This window comes from Panthera onca, chromosome D3, assembly GCF_046562875.1.
Source record: "Panthera onca isolate mPanOnc1 chromosome D3, mPanOnc1 haplotype 2, whole genome shotgun sequence".
Taxonomy (NCBI): Eukaryota; Metazoa; Chordata; class Mammalia; order Carnivora; family Felidae; genus Panthera; species Panthera onca.
The window spans coordinates 68,647,528-68,666,159 of record NC_138350.1 but is presented as its reverse complement, the minus strand read 5'-3'; the positions used below and the strand labels follow the sequence as shown (position 1 = coordinate 68,666,159).

The 18,632-nt window shown below is 46.5% G+C and overlaps 1 protein-coding gene across 4 annotated transcripts in view; it reads left to right on the top strand.

Annotated features, from left to right (window-relative positions):
* Nucleotides 1-17,466, top strand: part of MYO5B (myosin VB) — a 343,332-nt gene extending 325,866 nt beyond the window's left edge. For 3 of the 4 annotated variants that reach the window (XM_078435245.2, XM_078435247.2, XM_078435246.2), the window contains 8 exons: nucleotides 1,326-1,469; nucleotides 3,290-3,441; nucleotides 5,188-5,277; nucleotides 7,568-7,718; nucleotides 9,031-9,316; nucleotides 9,941-10,115; nucleotides 12,409-12,489; nucleotides 17,105-17,466. In XM_078435245.2, coding sequence (XP_078291371.2) covers nucleotides 1,326-1,469; nucleotides 3,290-3,441; nucleotides 5,188-5,277; nucleotides 7,568-7,718; nucleotides 9,031-9,316; nucleotides 9,941-10,115; nucleotides 12,409-12,489; nucleotides 17,105-17,257 — 1,232 coding nt within the window. In that variant the 3' untranslated portion in view covers nucleotides 17,258-17,466. Of the gene's footprint in view, nucleotides 1-1,325; nucleotides 1,470-3,289; nucleotides 3,442-4,074; nucleotides 4,279-5,187; nucleotides 5,278-7,567; nucleotides 7,719-9,030; nucleotides 9,317-9,940; nucleotides 10,116-12,408; nucleotides 12,490-17,104 lie in introns of those variants that run through there. The other variant, XM_078435248.2, reaches the window with a different exon arrangement.
* The last annotated feature ends 1,166 nt before the right edge of the window (nucleotides 17,467-18,632 follow it).

The following is an 18,632-nucleotide window of genomic DNA, read 5'->3' as shown; positions in this document are numbered from 1 at the left end:
TCTCCTGGTCATGTAGGCTTCAGGTTTCTCCCTTTTGTTCAGTCTTGAAGACCTATCATCAACTCTCCCTGAATGCTTCTGTGTCCGCCCCTCTTCCCCTAGTCCCCCAGTGACGGTGGCAGCCTCCAGTTCCCCACTTGTGCCCCTGCTCCTGTGTATCCGGCCAGCTCCTCTTTCCCCATGGAATGAACTGTGCCTTCTCTCCAGTCGCTCCAGCTCACCCCACCCCCACACAGAGCCTCCCCTCCAGCACACCCCTGCCTCTCGGTGCTCACTCTGCCTGCTTGTCTCCTGTGTCTCTGGGAGCCTTTTATGCCCTCGGGCCCAGTGGGTCAGCTCCTTCCCACCTGATTGTTCAGGTCTCCCCCCGCTCCCCCTCAGCCCTTCTCCTCCCTTGAGCTCCAGTAGTTGGTCTGTTCAGCTGCATCACCACAGTCTGCCCTCGGGTCTGGGCACCTGGCCGGGTTGTGCTGTAATGTGTGTTGCCACATAAACGTCCAGATGCATCTCCTTAGCTAGACTGGTAGATCCATGGTGGGATGCCCCATCATGTCTGCCCCCACACTTAGAACAGTGCCCCGTACGTAGGAGGCCCTCAGACACACCTGGGGAGACCCTGCAGGTGCCCACCACCCTGTCGCATAGTGTCAGGCCAACAGAAGTCCTGAGGGAGGTTTGACAAGCCTTTGTACCCCCAGCCATGCCAGCGAAACGTCTCTTGTATCCTTTGCAACCTTCCATTGTTGCAAAGACCGAATGTAGCAGTCCTGCTCCTCGATCTGCGTCTGGGGGCTACAGATGGTCTCTTACCTTCTTGTGCCACTGCCACCACCCTGTTCCCTGTCACAGGCGGTGCCCAGGCCTTGCACGCGTGGGGCTGCACTGCAGCTGTCCTGACAGCTGCCCTGTGGCCACACTCAGGGAACTGGATAGGGCGGGCCTGGCCAGGGCCCATGACATCCTCCCAGACAGATGGCAGGCCCTGTTTCTCACAGCTAGGTGGGGGAACCCGTTCCCTGGCAGCTGTGCTGTGCAGCCTGTGCCTTCCACGCTTCCCCAGTTTTCTCTGGTCTGCCTACCTAGTGGGATGTTTCCCCACCCTTGTCCTGCACGGACCCTGGTGCCTGGTGCTGAGCAACTTGGGTCACACTTGGAGTGTGGCCTGGGCTGAGGGACAGACCATGAGAGAGGTGGGGGAGCTCAGAATGCTGGGTCCCCAGACCCAGGCTCAAACAGTCAAAACGCCACTGACCTAAGGCATCCCTGCCTCTTGAGCCTGCAGCCTGGAAGTGTCCCTTCACGCTCCCTGTCTCCTTCCTGCTCAGCTGCCCAGGCGCTGGCCCAGAGTGAGAGGAGACGCCATGAACTCAACAGGCAGGTCACTGTCCAGCGGAAGGAGAAGGACTTCCAGGGCATGCTGGAGTACCATAAGGAAGACGAGGCCCTTCTCATTCGGAACCTGGTGACAGGTCAGGACCCTCTGTGACATCTCACCCCACCCCCCCTCCCCCCACTCCGCACTTTGCACCCCCCACCTCCCTCCCAGCCTCAGCCCTCCATCCCGCTCACCTCGCCCGCAGTCGGTTCCGGGCCTGGTTTGCCAGTCACATCGGCTCCCTCCCTTCTAGTCCTGCTCCATCCGGCTTCAATACAGCACCTGCCTGCAGCATGGTGGGAAGAGGCGTGGAGAAGAGAGTCCTGGATGAAAAAAAGGAGGACTCTCTGGTCGCCTGGTCCTCTGGACCCTGAGCCACAAGCTCCTTTCTCTGGAACCTTGGGTTTTCTGTAAAATGGGGATGAGGCAACTGACCCCCACCTGCCCCCTGTTGTGAAACATAATGGGTGAAAGTCGGTGCTACAGCCACAAATCTTTCTCACACATGAGGGATTTGAAGAAGCAGCAGCTTCTGTAGGGTTGTTTGAAGTTAAAATGAGACATATGTTATGTCAGAGAAACGTAAGTTTACGGGGGTCCCACCCTGTCGGTGCCAGGCCAGGACCGCAGAAGAATGGGGTGACTCCAGCCTAGCACACAGTTCGTTTCAATATTTTTAGTAGTTGAGTAACCTTTTTTAAAAGTTAACTTCCCCTACCGTTGTCCTACAATTTGACAGGAGTCCTCTCAAATTTCCTTAAACAGGCTGCATCTTGTTCTAGTGCTGCTAGGGATGAGCCTCTGATCTATGGTGAATGGAACTCAACGTTCACGACGTTAGAGTAAAACCAGAATAACGGAGGCTGCGTGTGCCAGCCGGCAGGTGGCTCCTCCCCACCGCCCGGGCTCAGGCGGCCCCAGACAAGGCCATTTCCCGCCAAGCTGCCTCCACACAGCACCCGGTCACCTTCCCTCCGCCATTCCGTCCCTCTCGTCATCCAGACAAGTGCCAAGCCTTGATTTGGCCTCCTCTGGGGTGTCCCCAGCATTGGCTAGTTGTTGCTGTGGAGGACGGAGAAATGTAGAGCCATCGTCCCTGCCCCCAAGATGCTAACATTCGGCTAGGCAGACCAAGAAAGTCTATGGGAAACGGGACTCAAGTCACAATAGGACATTCCAAGACAGGACAAGTTGTTTGTACGCTGCATGTGGGTCAGGCCGTTAGGGGAGAGGCTGGTGAGACACCTGTCATATGGTGGCCCTCCAGGAGGTGCAGGCATGGCCGTGGCCAGTCAGCAGCCTACTCAAGCTATTACCGGCTCTGAGAATGGGCAGCCACTGCCGGCTAAATAGTTTCCACACTGACAGCTGTGTGGACTAAAGGTCCCTGTGGCCTTCCCAGCTCCTGGCACATGGGCTCTGTCTTTGGGAACATGCAGTTGGCCAAGGTCTCCCGGGACTCCCTCTCACGAAAGGGCCGTTGTGCCTGTGACAGGCAGTGTGGCCGTGGGCTCAGCGGCCCCACCCTGAGCTCTTGCTGGTTGGGGAGCAGGCTCCTGTCGGCCACTGGCCCCGGGCCCCTTCTTGTGGCTAAGGGCCATGGCCTCTATGGAAACTCAGGCAGCAAGCTACCTGTGGGTTTTTCCCTTCACCTTTTAAGGGCGAGGCATTAGAAGCCTGTTTTAATGATATAGTCCAATTAGGCAGAAGTTTTTAACTAGTTTCTGAAACTGGTAGGGTCAGAAGGTGTTTGTGTATCCAGGGCAACTTCTCGCCTACTCCTCCCATGCCCCCACCAGAGGTTATTCTTAGATGAGCGTCAGGAAAATATTGAAGAGATTTGTATGTCAGACCGGGATTCTCCGAACCCAAGCATCTGCTGAAATCTGATTCTTGGCTGTTTGTTACCATCAGACCTGAAACCGCAGGCGCTGGCGGGCACTGTGCCCTGTCTTCCTGCCTACATTCTCTACATGTGCATCAGACATGCAGATTATGTCAACGATGACCTCAAGGTGCACTCCTTGCTGACCTCCACCATCAACGGCATTAAGAAAGTCCTGAAGGTGAGCGCCCCGTGGCGGAGGTGGTGGTTTGCAGTGGATTGAGGGAAACCCGCACCTCCCCATAGCTTCCGTCTGTCTGGGCTCTGCAGCAACAGGTTTTCTCCAGGCTCCAGCTCTGAAGGTAAACGATGTTAAGCCCAGAAACAGCTTGCCGGTGGAACCAGGATGCCCAGGCAGTTTCTAGAAAAGGATGCCCAGGCTCAGAAATGGCAGGATGCCCAGAAATCCAGGGCACCCTGGTGCTTCCAAAAGACCAGAGATGCAAGGAGGGGATGTTCTGCCTTAGTGAGGGTGGGCTAACCCTGCCCTGGAGTGACATTCAGGAGCACAACCTGAATACAGGCCTTCTCCCAGACCTTTCCAAGGAGCTGGGTGCCTGCTGCCCAGGGTGATGGCACAGTGAAGGGTGCAGACATTCATCAGCTTGCAAAGTGAGGAGGCCTGGGCTGGGACAGGGCGGCCTCCAGGGCAGTTCAGCAACTCCACCTGAAGGCACAGGACTCCTCACCAATGTAGTGGTCGCCACTGCAGAGAGAGGCTGGCCTGCAGGCTGACCCCATGGAGGCTACGGTGAGCGGTGAGATTTTTAAGGGAGATCAGTCCTCGCTAGGAGGGATTTGTTCCTCCCCACAGGCCCAAGCCCCAGGTGGCACTGCTCTCGCTCTCACAGACCATCCTCCGTTCTCCTACACTCTCCCACTTCAGGATGCAAGCCATCCTCGAAAGCATGGAGTCCGGGCCCATTCTGAGATCTGCCAAGCTGCTGTCGCCTGCCCCCTTTTCCCTTCTGGGAGCGCGCCGACACCAGCCTTTAACTCCTAGCTTCCTGCCCGCTTGGTCTCTGTCTCTGCACCACCTGCCCAGCCTTGGGCCCCACAGACCATCTTATCCACTCCTGCCTCTAAACAGACACGCTGGGGACTCTCAAGATTGGGGTCTCCTGCCTCGGCCTCTAACGCAAGCGCCATGTGGGGGCTTGTGCAGTCTGGGTAAGCCATGGGCTGACTTCACAGGTCACTTCCTCAGGGAAACCTTTCCTAATGACCAGGCTCAGCCCCTAGCATGCCAAGCCCCCCCCACCCCCCGTCACTTTCTGTTGAACTCTCTCATTTTATTGTCATCATAGCTCCTACCTTCAGACGCTTAAACAGTGACAACTTTACCTGACAAAATGAGCTCTGTGCAGTCATCGGCCTCGGGACAGAAACTGTGTCATAGCTCTTTGGGTTGTCAAAAGGCCTTTTTCATCAAAGTTATGGTTCATAGCCCTTTTCCAGAGAGTTGAAGCCATGGGACATCTGCCCTCTAGATAATAGGGTACCAGAGTATTTCCCTGGCATGTTCCTTGCATCCCTTAGGTGAGATCACTGATAGTTGAGGACCTGCCAGGGCCAGATGCCCAGTGGTTCATGTACAGCTGAGGGCAGCTAGCCTCATGCCTCATCTGCCACCTGGCTTTGTGCTCTTCAGCCATAGAGCCAGCCTAGCTTTGTGAGCGTGCACAGGTGTGTGCCACGGACCAGGGAACCAGGAGAGAGGTCTGTGGGACATCTCCAGTAGCGAAGGAATGGGAAGCACAGCCTCTTGACTGTGGATCTCATCTTCGTGACTGGCAGTTGCCTGCCTGTGACACCTACTTGGGGCGTGCTGAATGGTTGTGGAAACCTGGAAAGAGAGACACCAGGTGAGCCTTTAACCAGATGGGAGCCACTACGCATGACTAGGGATGTCTTTCTCTTTTCACAGAAGCACAATGATGACTTCGAGATGACATCATTCTGGTTATCCAATACCTGCCGCCTCCTTCATTGTTTGAAGCAGTATAGCGGGGATGAGGTGAGTGCTGAACCCAATCCCCTGAGGAGCACTTAGAAACCATGAAAGTGCCTCAGATCCTCATGTCAAATCCTCATTTCCTTGCATACAGCAATATGTGTTCTGCTTCAGAGCACCTCAGATCTGAGCTCAGAATGGGGGTTAAGGGTGTTGTGGAAGGTAGACCTGCTCTGTCCATATGTGGTTCTACCTGGAGGAGAGCATATAAAGTCTTGGGAGAACCATCTGGGACTTTGGGCTGGAAGCAGTATTAAGCCGGCAACAGGATATCTGTCTCTAGGCAGCCTCCAGAGAGCACCTGAATCAAATAAGTAGAGTTGGGGGAGAAATGAGTTTATATGACCCATCTGAATGCTGCTGGGACTCTCCGGGGAAATGCTTGTGACCTTAAATTTCTGGAGCAGCCCCAAAAGAGCCCTAGTTCACTAAACACTGGAAGAAAGCCCACGTAGTTGTCTGATGTACGAGACTATCTCCCAAGCCAACCTATTAGTTTGTTCATTTTAAGGCAGACACAGAACAGAGGCACAACATAATCAATGTACACATTGGTGTTAAGGCCCAGTTTTATTCTCCTAGCCAAACTTGATTCCTTGGCCTGCGGCCCAACTGACTGCATTATTTTCATATTCTACTCTGAACCTTGAGGGCCCAGCTTCATCTAGAGCTCACTGTTCCCAACACTGGTGTCCGAAAGAACTGTACCCTACTCTGCATTCAGCCCAGTGACTTTGTAACATCATGTCTTCACTTTGGTTTCTCCAGTAAGAATCCCAACTCATCTCGGACACCACTCCCAGACCCCTGGAGGTTGCCTTGACTTTCCTTTCTCCTCTTCCTCTTTTGCTTATATTGAGAATAACACAATGAGAAGCATAAGACTTGAAGCACAATATAACCAGGTCTGTGTAGCCTAAATAAAGAGGGAGAAAAATATATATCTTAGCTATTTCACCTGCTTTTTATTTTTTATTAAAAATTGCTTTGTGGGGCACCTGGGTGGCTCAGTCGGTTAAGCATCTGATTTTGGCTCAGGTCATGATCTCATGGTTTGAGTTCAAGCCCCACGTCGGGCTCTGTGCTGACAGCTCAGAGCCTGGAGCCTTCTTTGGATTCTGTGTCTCTCTCTCCCCCTCCCCTGCTCAGGCTCTCTCAAAAAGAAACATTAAAGACAATTGCTTTGTAATGTGACCTACTATGAGAGGCTTTGCTGAGGGTGGTCACTCTTTTGAAAATAATCTATTTGGGCTACAGTTGGTTTACCTTGGCCTGCATACAAAGGGACATTGGTCACATGAATCCTTTCAATATTAGCAAATCTTTCAATTTAATATTATTTCATCTTGTTAGCATAGAAAGCCAAGAGGACTGGTGCTGTAGCTGTGAAATCATTTTGGTTTATTAATTCTGACACCCAACAATAGAATCCATGTAAAACTTCTCATTATCAAAACCATCTGACCCAGGGTCGCACTCATTTAGTGGGCACGTATTCCACATTTTAAAGTAACCTGGCATATTAGGAAGGAAATTGGACAGAGAATCCAACAGCAAGTGTCCCTCTTTGCCTAAACCTGCTACCAACCTTATATACCCAATGGAGTACTACGTGGCAATGAGAAAGAATGAAATATGGCCCTTTGTAGCAACATGGATGGAACTGGAGAGTGTGATGCTAAGTGAAATAAGCCATACAGAGAAAGACAGATACCATATGTTTTCACTCTTAGGTGGATCCTGAGAAACTTAAACCCATGGGGGAGGGGAAGGAAAAAAAAAAAAAAAGTTAGAGTGGGAGAGAGCCAAAGCATAAGAGACTCTTAAAAACTGAGAACAAACTGAGGGTTGATGGGGGGTGGGAAGGAGGGGAAAGTGGGTGATGGGTATTGAGGAGGGCACCTGTTGGGATGAGCACTGGGGGTTGTATGGAAACCAATTTGACAATAAATTTCATATATTGAAAAAAAAATAAAAAATAAACCTGCTACCAACCTGGGTTTGCTGCCGTAGGGAAATTACCACCCCAGTGGGTGGACGAAATGATTTAGGCTTTTTAAATTAAGCAACTCCGACTTATCTATCATGCTGAGTTTTTGCTCTGCCTTCAAATTCAAGGGTCATGACTGAGGCCTCAAGAAGCTTGACAGGTTCTTGTGGAATCTCCTATTAGTAGAGCCTGATAAGGCCCCACAAATAAGGTATTATGAAAGTCACCTGAGGCCCAGAAGTCCTGCTGAGCCTAGCAGACCACTGAGCCCCTCTGTAAAGTACCCCCTCTGTCTCTCTGCAGGGCTTCATGACTCAGAATACTGCCAAGCAGAATGAGCACTGTCTTAAGAACTTTGACCTCACTGAATACCGCCAGGTGCTGAGTGACCTTTCCATTCAAATCTACCAGCAACTCATAAAAATTGCCGAGGGTGTGTTGCAGCCTATGATAGGTAAGGTGGCAGCAAGCGATCTCCAGCACTCATCGTGGGGTCCGAAATGATGGGGAACGTGCCTGCTTTGAGGGAAGCAGATATCTTAGGCATGGCTTCCAGGAAACGAGGACCTTCCTGACGAAGGCAGCAAGGTGGTGTGTGTTTGCTGTGTGCTCGGAGCTATGAAATCTTCCATAGGTGATAAATATAAATTCAAAAGGTATAAATAAATGCGTATATGGTGAAAAAATATATGCCTCATGCCCACATGTATACTTTATTTGTGGGACAAAAAGCAAGCACATGCGAGAGAACACGGTAGTAAGCATTGGTGCAATAAATGTTGAACACTGTCCAAAACAGTGTGCTGGACGCTTCACATGAAATCAGATTGAAAAAATAAGAGCCATACTTTTATAAGTTACGAGAAAAATGACATGTGCACGCATCACTCTGTGTGTTCCATAAAGGCCAGGGAGGAAATTGTCCCTTGGACCTATGCTGTAAAGCTTTCCCCCAGGTCCTTAAAACACAAATAGGTTGTAGGTGAATTCCAAGTAGGACAGAGTCCTTCATGCCATCCAGAAATTCGTCTTCTAGGATGTGTTTCATTCCATATCCTTATCCCTTTTAGAGGTAACAGGCTTAGGGAGAACTGGGAATACTTCACGACTCAAAATAACAGGATGGTTAATAGCACCAGTTCTGGAGTTGGCCGTACCTGGGTTCAAATCCTGGCCCTGCCAACTCCTAGCATTGTGACCTTGGGCAAGTAATTTAACTTCCTTAGGCTTCGATTTCCTGATCAGGAAATGGGTTGTTGGAAGATAGAAATGACCGAGCATAAAGCGCTGGCACATAGTTCAACGTTGTGCAGTATGACAGACCAGCTAACCTAAGATTTATATGGTCAGTGGCTCATATCAAAGAGTTGTTTGAACATCAGGACGATCTCAGGGCCTAGGGCCAAGTCAGTGGGTGGACCAGGACTACACCCAAGTTGCCCAATTCTCATTTGGACCCCTCACAGAAGCCAGTACAGAACTGAGTAGCTACATGCCCATTATCTTTGTCCCATCACCGACAAGCTAAAGTGAAAATTTGGTCCACGGATTTGATCCAAGATTTCTCTGTGGAAATTTTATTCCACATAGAGACCAACACATTAGAAATTCAGTTGCTAAATGCTTTCAGTTTCCGAGCACGTCGATATCGTGTGCCGGTAGACGGTGGCATTGCCGAAGCCCAAAGTACTGTATGATCTGAGTGGTCTGCAAATGGGTCATCTCTGGGAAACCTGCAAGCTTCTCTCATCCTGCTTTTCTTTCAGTTTCTGCCATGTTGGAAAATGAGAGCATTCAGGGTCTATCCGGTGTGAAGCCAACAGGCTACCGCAAGCGCTCCTCCAGCATGGTGGACGGGGACAACTCCTACTGCCTGGAAGCCGTCATCCGCCAGATGAATTCCTTTCACACAGTCATGTGTGACCAGGGCCTGGACCCGGAGATCATCCTGCAGGTGTTCAAGCAGCTCTTCTACATGATCAACGCTGTGACTCTCAACAACCTGCTCCTGCGGAAGGACGTCTGCTCTTGGAGCACAGGCATGCAGCTCAGGTAGGAGAACGGTGCCTCGCCCTCGCCACACTGTTGGAGGGGCCCGCATGCACCGGCTGGAGTCGAGCACAAGGCCTTTGTCTCTGAAAGTGGAATCCAAATCTAACTGGTGACGGTCAGTATGTGACTCAATTCCATCACCTGTCATCTGTTGGTGGAATTCAACAACACGGAGTTGGTGACCTGGTAAACAAATGAGTTAAATGCTTGAAAGGCATTTATATACTCTAAAGATTATAAAGGCAACGTGGATACGTCAGAGGGAAAAATCAATGAGTTGAGACACAAAGGCTCACACAGAAGCATAAATATGTTTGTGAATGTTAGGTACCATTTATTTTAATTCAATCTATATGATGTTTCATTTTACCCATTAACTTATACAGACATTTCAGGGACCTCATTTTTGCTTGATTTTTAAGCACCCGTTCATTCATTTATTCATTCAGCAAAATGTTACTGAGCGCCAGGTGCTTTTCAGGCTTTTGACTATGTGAGCTAATGAAGGTGAAGAGAATGATCACACTATTGGCAACTAGGCTACACAATGAACACAACAGGTGTGCTCGCCCCAGTGAGTTAGGAAGACTGGCTTAACACAGCTCACTTTGCCTTGTATCTAAGGTACAATATAAGTCAACTTGAAGAGTGGCTTCGGGGAAGAAACCTTCACCAGAGCGGAGCAGTCCAGACCATGGAACCTCTGATCCAAGCAGCCCAGCTCCTACAGTTAAAGAAGAAAACCCCTGAGGACGCAGAGGCCATCTGCTCGCTGTGCACCTCCCTCAGCACCCAGCAGGTATGACCGTGGCTACCCCGCCAGCTCTGGTGCTCGACCTTCCCTTCCAAGTCCGTTCTGGACAGTGCGTTATTTGTGCAGTGGATGGGATTTCCTGGATGAAGTAAAGACCACCTGGGTCTTTGAAACAAGATGCCACCGTTCCCCCAGTAACTTTCTAGTCCCTCGTGGTCACTTAGAAAGATAAGATAGTGTAAGCCCACAAAACAGTAAGCTTGGGTGAAAACATTTTTTGGTTGTTATTTTTTGGCTTTTTGTTTGTTTTGTGTGTGTGTGAAAGTGCTCACACACACACACACACACACGCACACACACACACACAAGCCAGGGAGGGGGAGAGGGAGAAAGAATCTTAAGCAGGCTCCACACTGGGTGGAGGGTCTCCCAGGGGTCTCAATCTCACAAGCATGAAACCATGACCTGAGCCAAAATCCAGAGTTAGATGCTTAATCGACTGAGCTATCCAGGAGTCCCTATTTTTTTTTAATTTGGTTCATTTTTTAAGGTAAAAACATTTTTAAAACACTATTCTGGAATGTTTCTCACTAGAAATTTTAACTTTTGTTCAGAAATGGGCAGCATCAGGCATTAAATCATTTTCTTTACAACTCTACTTTCATTATGGTCATGTTTCCACTTAGAATCCATTAGCATGATTTTAAGTAGTCATTAGGAACCTAGAGACATTTGAATGTGCCTTTCCTCCCTGCCCTACCCCGGCCAAGTCATATTTGTATCAGGACTCCTTTGCAGAGCTATTGCCAGTCTATCAAAAGATAAATCCGGACCACATACATGGTGTCTCGTCCTCCATCATGGTGTGCCCATTTGGAAATTTGTCCACACATGGTGGCCTCACAAAACGAGATCAGCACAAGGAAATCAGACTTTCTGAGCTAAATCATGCACCTTCTTCTCCCTATCCAACACCTAAAGAACAAAATCCAAACTGTGTTGTAAAGTAAGTACACCTTTCTTCATCTCCCCCATTAACTGCTAAAAAGATGAAATGCCAGACTCTTAAGAAAAATGCTTCTGGCATAAATGTACTGAGAGTTTTCAAACTTTATCCCCCTTTTAAAAATATTTTGCTTTCAGAAGTTTACTTCTAGAATTCAACTGGCATTGCTTTGCATTTGGGCAGGCTACTTCCACTAGACAATTGGTAGGCAGACAGGAGATTATCCCCTGTTAAATAGGAAAAAAATCTGTTCCGTTGTAAGTGATTTTGGGGGTAGTGAGAGGTAGATACCCTATATATATATATATATATATATATACACATATATACATATATATACACACACACACGTGTGTGTGTGTATGTATATATGTGTATACATATATATGTATATATGTGTATATATATGTATATATGTGTGTGTGTGTGTGTATATATATATATATATATATATACACACACACACACACACCCCTTATATAAGGTAAGATGTCCAGTATTCTTTAAAAGAAATGTTTAAATGACTACTAGATAAGAGGCTGAGGATTTCAGGGGCACCTGGGTGGCTCACTCAGTTAAGCATCCGACTTTGACTCAGGTCATGATCTCACAGTTCATGAGCTTGAGCCCAGCATCAGACTCTCTGCTGTTGAGTGTGGAGCTTGCTTCAGATCCTCTGTCTCCCCTTCTCTCTGCCCCTGCCCCATGTGTGTGCATTCTCTTTCTCTCTTTAACAATAAAAACATTTTTTAAAAATCTGGGGTTCACCTGGAAAGTGAGCTTCAGTGGATTTAAAAAAAAAAACTGAGGATTTTTTTTTTTTAATTTTTTTTAACGTTTATTTATTTTTGAGACAGAGACAGAGCATGAACAGGGGAGGAGCAGAGAGAGAGGGAGACACAGAATCTGAAACAGGCTCCAGGCTCTGAGCTGTCAGCACAGAGTCCGACACGGGGCTCGAACTCACGGGCCGTGAGATCATGACCTGAGCCGAAGTCGGATGCTTAACCGACCAAGCCACGCAGGCACCCCAAAACAACTGAGGATTTCAGGCAACCTTTTCCTAGAATCCTTATCTCACAAGCAGGAACTAGAGGGGCGGGTGGGGATATAGGAGGCAGGAATCCAGTAAGAGGGTTCAGATCTACCAAACAAAACCTATGGACTGTAGCTTATTAAGTGTAAGACTCCCAGGTGTCGCTCCAGCTCCGAGTTGTGGGTCCTGTCTAAAGGGGATTGTGCTCTTGTACCGATGTCCGATATTCTCTGAAATTAAAAATTTATCTTCTGTTCCTCTAGCTCTGTGCTAAGCTTTTGTTTTAATTCCAACAGATTGTCAAAATTTTAAACCTTTATACTCCCCTGAATGAATTTGAAGAACGGGTAACCGTGGCCTTTATACGAACAATCCAGGTGAGTTTTAAAAATCTTCATCAATTTTATAAAAATCTTGGTCTAAACCTACTAAAGGAAATCCAAGTTTAGGTTTTAGCCTTGCTTCTCTTTATTAATAAATTTTTGGTTATATTCTATGCCAAAGAACCTTACATTCTTAGGCTTTCCCTTTAGGTAAACACTAACCATATCACCTATAAATAACTTTATATATATATATGATATACACACACACACAAGACTGAACTTTTGTCTTCTCTGCTCAGATTTTAGACCTAGTCTAAGTATTGTTTGCCACTATCACTTCACTGAACTATAGCACCAAATAGAATTAACAAAGTAAGCAGAAGATCTGCCCCACCCATGAACCGAACTAAGAAATATTTTTTAAGAAAACAATTTGAGCTCTCTAGTCTTGTCTCTAAGACTTATAATATTTGCCCTTGGGAATACGCTTGAGAGAAAATATATTAGGGAAATGATTATTTAAATCTGTCTTGAGATTATGGGATTTTTTTTTTTTTTTTTTTTTTTTACTTAACAATGAGCTTCCTAAAGCTGAGCCATAGAGGATTTGAGCTGAATGCTTAATTTTTATGTGTGACTGTGGCTGATAGCATCTGCATAATGAATCACATCCAGATGACTCAAAAACAGTGATAGTTTCTCCTGTTGTTATAAATGGGGAACATCTTGAGGAGATACAATACTTTCTCACGCCTCTAAACCTCTTTAGCTAGTGAAGTGACACCAACATATGAAACACAGATAAAAAGAAATGGAGGCAAATGATCAGAGGAGTCAGAAAAGGGGGATTAAAATCGGGGTTTATCAAAGACACTGAAGAACCTTGAGAAGACATGGGGTATAAGAAGCTATTCCCTTTGACGTATACTTGGGGTTCTATTCAGAGCACCTTACAGCATTTCATTGTAGAGATCCAGGGATAGAGAAAGTCAGCAATGGCAAATAAACAAACTCCAGCATTGTGTATAAGTAGAGAACAGACGCCTGCAGGTCAAGGGCGGGAAGCCAAGTCAGATAGAAGGTTGTTCTTCCAAGGGCAGGAGAGAAAATGTAGTGACAGGCAGACCACAGGGAAAAGCAGACAGGTTTGACCTACACGGCTATTTCAAGAGGCAGGGACACTGATGTGGAAAGATCCAGTTAGGACACAGCTGTAGTTAGCTACTGAAATTAGAGGAAGAGTTTGATGACAGAAGAGAAGCTACTGGGCTGTCTGACTCAGCGCTGATTTTTATGGGGCAATGATAATTTACACGAACCAAAGTATGAGTTTAGGAAGTCTTATTTGGCTTTAAATATCTAAGACACACACATCAGAGGGAGAGCTGGAACTGCTTGTTGACAGAGGCACTGTTTAGGAGAGTAGCCAGGCCAAAGGTCAAAGAATACTGCCATGTCAGACTTTGGCTTTGAACTGAGGGCACAGACAAAAGGCAGCAGACGTTGAGCAGATGGCCTCTGAAGATCCAAGTCAGGTTCTGAGTCTTCTTCAGCTACCAATTTCAGTAGCTGGCAATACTATCAAAAATTTTCGGTTTTGGGGGTGTCTGGGTGGCTCAGGTAACCGTCGAACTTCGGTTCAGGTCATGATCTCACAGTTCATGGGTTCAAGCCCCGTGTCGGGCTCTACTCTGACAACTCGGAGCCTGGAGCCAGCTTCGGATTTTGTCTCCCCCTCTCTCTCTCTGCCCTTGCCTCCCTCCCCCCACCTCTCAAAAATGAATAAACATTAAAAAAATTAAATCGACAGCTGGAAATTGAAAGCATTTTCCATTCATTGTCCATGTAGGTACACCTTTATGTGCTCCACAGCCACCATAGAATCCCCTCTCAATCCTATGCCCACACTGATTTTGTTCTAGAAACCTGTTTCCCAACACTTTTCAAAAACTGCGTTATTACTGACCTCAGCCCTGCTTGAAGGCTTTAGAAAACCGGAGGTGCTAGGAACATTAGTCAGATGTGATGTGCTAATGAATGCGGGGGGAGTTTAGCACATCAGCATCCTCAGCCTTCTCCAAAACGGGGAAATAATGAAACCTGTAGAAAGTTACAACATGTCAAAGTGTTGTCACTACCTGAGGCAATGGGTGTGGCTTCCTAACAAGGGGGTGGGGGGGTGGGGGAAGCTTTCACAGTTGAAGCTCGTAGGAGACGACCTGTGTTTTTACAGATTCAGGCTGTGTTGATTTTCCTCTTGGAAGCACTCAGTGAACCAGTCTCAGCAGCGTTTATAAAAGTACAGTTGCACCTGGGTTCACGGTTCAGAGGTTGATGGGATGTGCACAGGCAGAAGGTACAAAGGAACATGTAAAGATCAGAGCAAACACGGGACTCACCTAGTGCCAGACACCATCCTATGTACTAAACACGATGTGCGCTCTATCAGTAATCACATCTGACATGCAGCTACTGGTATTCTGTGTGCCTGCCTAGATTTTATGTTCCTCGTGACTGCCTGTGTGTGTGTGTGTGTGTGTGTGTGTGTGGTTTTCGTAGTATACCATTTTGATTCCCTGCTTTCATTTTCTGTATATATATTTTTTTAGTTATTAGTAGTCACCTTGTTGATCACAGTTAACATCTGAAACTCTCAACAACCTAATTTAAGTTTATTTATTTTTGAGACAGAGACAGAGCATGAACAGGGGAGGGGCAGAGAGAGAGGGAGACACAGAATCGGAAGCAGGCTCCAGGCTCTGAGCTGTGAGCCCAGACCCTGACGCGGGGCTTGAACTCACAGACCGCGAGATCATTACCTGGGCTGAAGTCGGACACCCAACCGACTGAGCCACCCAGGTGCCCCACAACAACCTAATTTAAATAATACCAACTCAGTTTCAGGAGTACGCGAGTTCCACTGCTACCCATCTCTGTCCTTCTGTCATTATTTTGTTATTGTCACAGGCCACGTGTGTTCCACATATGTTCCCATTGACAGAAATTTATCATTGTTTTCTGTATCTGTATAAACTGTATAGGAAAAAGGAATTACAAACCAAAAGTCCGCTGCTGGCTTTTACATTTACCTATGTTCTTTATTTCTCCTGTGGCTTTGAGTTACTGTCCAGTGACCTTTTATTTCAGCCTGTAGGACTTTCTTTTGTTTCTTCTGCTTTTGTTTATCTGGAAAGGACTCCATTTCCCCTTCATTGTTGAGGGATGGTTTTGGATGTAGAGTTTTTGGTTAACAGTTTCTTTCAGGACTCCCTTCTGACCTCCATGGTTTCTGATGAGAAATCCATTCATAATCTTCCTTGAGGACACCTTGTTGTATGCAGGAGTCCTTTCTCTCCTGCTGCTTTCAAGATTCCCTCCTTGTTGTTGGGCTTTGATAATTTGACTCTAATGTGTCTCAGTGTGAATCTTTTTGATCTCACTTGGGTCTTTTTTTTTTTTTTTAAATCTTGCTTGGAGTTTGTTGAGTTTCTTGGAGGGGGGAGAGAGGGGTGTCTTTCATCAGATTTGGGACATTTTTGACCATTATTTCTTCAGATATTTTCTTCCCCTTTCTCTTTTCTCTTTCTGGACTATTGTGACATATATGTTGTATGCTTTATGGTGTCCCATGGGTCCCTCAGGTTCTGTTCGCTTTTATTCATCTTTTTTCTATGTGTTCCTCCATCTGGATAGTTTCAGTTGCCTTATCTGCAAGTTCACTGATCATTTCTTCTGCCTGCCCAAGTCTGCTGTTGAACCCCTTTAGTAAACTGAAAAGTTTCCTTTCAGTCATTATACTTTTCCTAAAATGTCTGGCTGCAAATAGGGAAAGGAAAGAGGCTTAAATCTTCCAATTGATGCCACTGGGGGAAGCCACCGTATCCCAAAAGAAGCCAAAATCAAGGCAGGCATCTGTGCCAGTCCATCAGGGAATGCCAGACCAACAAGTGCACAACCCCAAATTTTTGGAGGACAAGCTTCCACTGCCTGCCCTGCCACACTGGCCAGCTTCTCCAGGAGTGTGGGCTTCTCCCCCAACAGCTGCAAGGGGCTGGAGACTGGGGAATAGTGGCTGGTTCATACATACTGCTCTCTTAGTGAACATAAGCAGCCTCCCCCTTCATCAGGCATACTCCTGCTCGTTGTAAGTGTCCAGTCAGTTTCCAGAGTTCCAAGAGAGTTGATAGCAATTGCTTTCTCCAGCTCAATGGTTGCTTCAATGGAGGGACTGAGCCCCAGTGCTTCCCACTCTGCCATTTTATATGCTGTCACTCTCCCCATTCCAGTTTACAGATGAGAAAACTAAGGTGTAGACAGGTTCAGAAATTTGCCCAGGGTGGTACCAGATCAGAGCTCAGGCTGTCTGTTTCCAGAGCCCACAGTCTTAACCACTTCACTACAGTACCTGTCCACATGATTTGCACCTGAAATGTAGTTTTTCTATTCTAGCATTAGGGGAGAGCTTAAAGTCATCTCCAACAGGCCTACAACAGGGCTCCTCTCCTGCCAAATAACCCCAGGGACAGGGAGGCCACGTTTTCCCAAAGCCCAACCTAATTGTGTTAAATATTTCCATGATACATGCTAATTCACTTTTGTGAGTTCACCTAAACTGGCTATCTTTAGGTGTTTTAAGTATTTTACATGGTCTCACTCTTCCCCACAGGCACAACTACAAGAGCGGAATGACCCTCAGCAACTGCTGTTAGACTTCAAGCACATGTTTCCGGTGTTGTTTCCATTTAACCCATCCTCTCTGACCATGGACTCCATCCACATCCCAGCATATCTCAATCTGGAGTTCCTCAATGAGGTCTGACAAGGCACCTTCCCACCTTTGGCTCCATTTCCAATGAGAGCAAGAAGGAAATCTATACTGTAAAGTGAATTCAAGGATCTATTAAATCTTTAAAAGTGGATCACATCAGAGACTGAGAACCTGCACAGAGTGCTGAACTATACGAAATAAGACACATCTGTCATTATTTTTTGTACCTACTACTCAGAATAAAACACTTGAAATATGGACAGTTTTTTTAAGTATATGATTTCAGTCTAAATGAGTTCATATTATAATAATCTACAGCCACCAAGCAGTCCCCATGGCCATATAAAAGGTGCCAATCTGTAAAATGGAAACTGCCTAGTTTTGATCTTTCCATATAACTGGAGAATGCCCAAAGTAAAAGAATATTAAAAATATGTAAATCACATAAATTGCCTTCAGAGGACTTTTAACAAATAACGGTACTAATAACCCTGATACTGTTGCATACTGGATAACATTTTTCCAGGTCAACAAACCACAGCTGCAGATGAGTTTGTGGGGAGATGTTCTGAGAACAAAAATACAGGGGCCTTGTGAGAAGTTTGTCAAAAATATTTTGAATGCCTGGTGATGCAGAGACGGTGGTGTAACTGACCTCCCAATGAAACATTCCGAGTACTGGGAAAGCAAAATTATAAGACTCAGTCCCTAATGTGCTTAAACCCTTTTTGCATAGTCTTGGGTTTATGAAGGAATAATGCTAAAAATGCTGTGGTCCCAAGGGGGCACCTGGGTGGCTCATTTGGTTGAGCATCCAACTTCTGCTCAGGTTATGATCTCGCAGTTTGTGAGTTCAAGCCCTGCATCAGGCCCTGTGCTGACAGCGCAGAGCCTGGAGCCTGCTTCGGATTCTGTGTCTCCCTCTCTGCCCCTCCCCTACTCACACACTTTCAAAAATGAATAAATGTTAAAAAAAAAAAAATTGTTTTTCAAATGCTATGGTCTCAAACTTAAAATGTGAGCAAGATGGAAAGATATTCTTTGCTTCTAATGCTAGTCCAATGAAAATGTGCATAAGCTAAATATTAGAAAAGAAAACCAAGTTTTATTTACAGATTAAAAACCAAACAAGTTCATATGAAAGCCTGCAATGCCCTTGATGCCATAAAACTTCCAATAAGAGCATCATATAATTCACTGTAATTCCAGATGGTCAAAATAGTAAAGGAAAAAAACTTCATCTTGAAAACTGGATTATTTGAAAAAACCTTTTTAAAAAAACCTTTTTAAAATCAGGGATTATTATTACCCAAGTTCTTTGGGTTTGTGTGTGTGTGTGTGTTCTTTTTAAAGAGTGAGAATAACCTATGTCCCCTTTTCAGGTTATTTTCAATATTTTTTTTAAATTAACACATAAACATCAGAA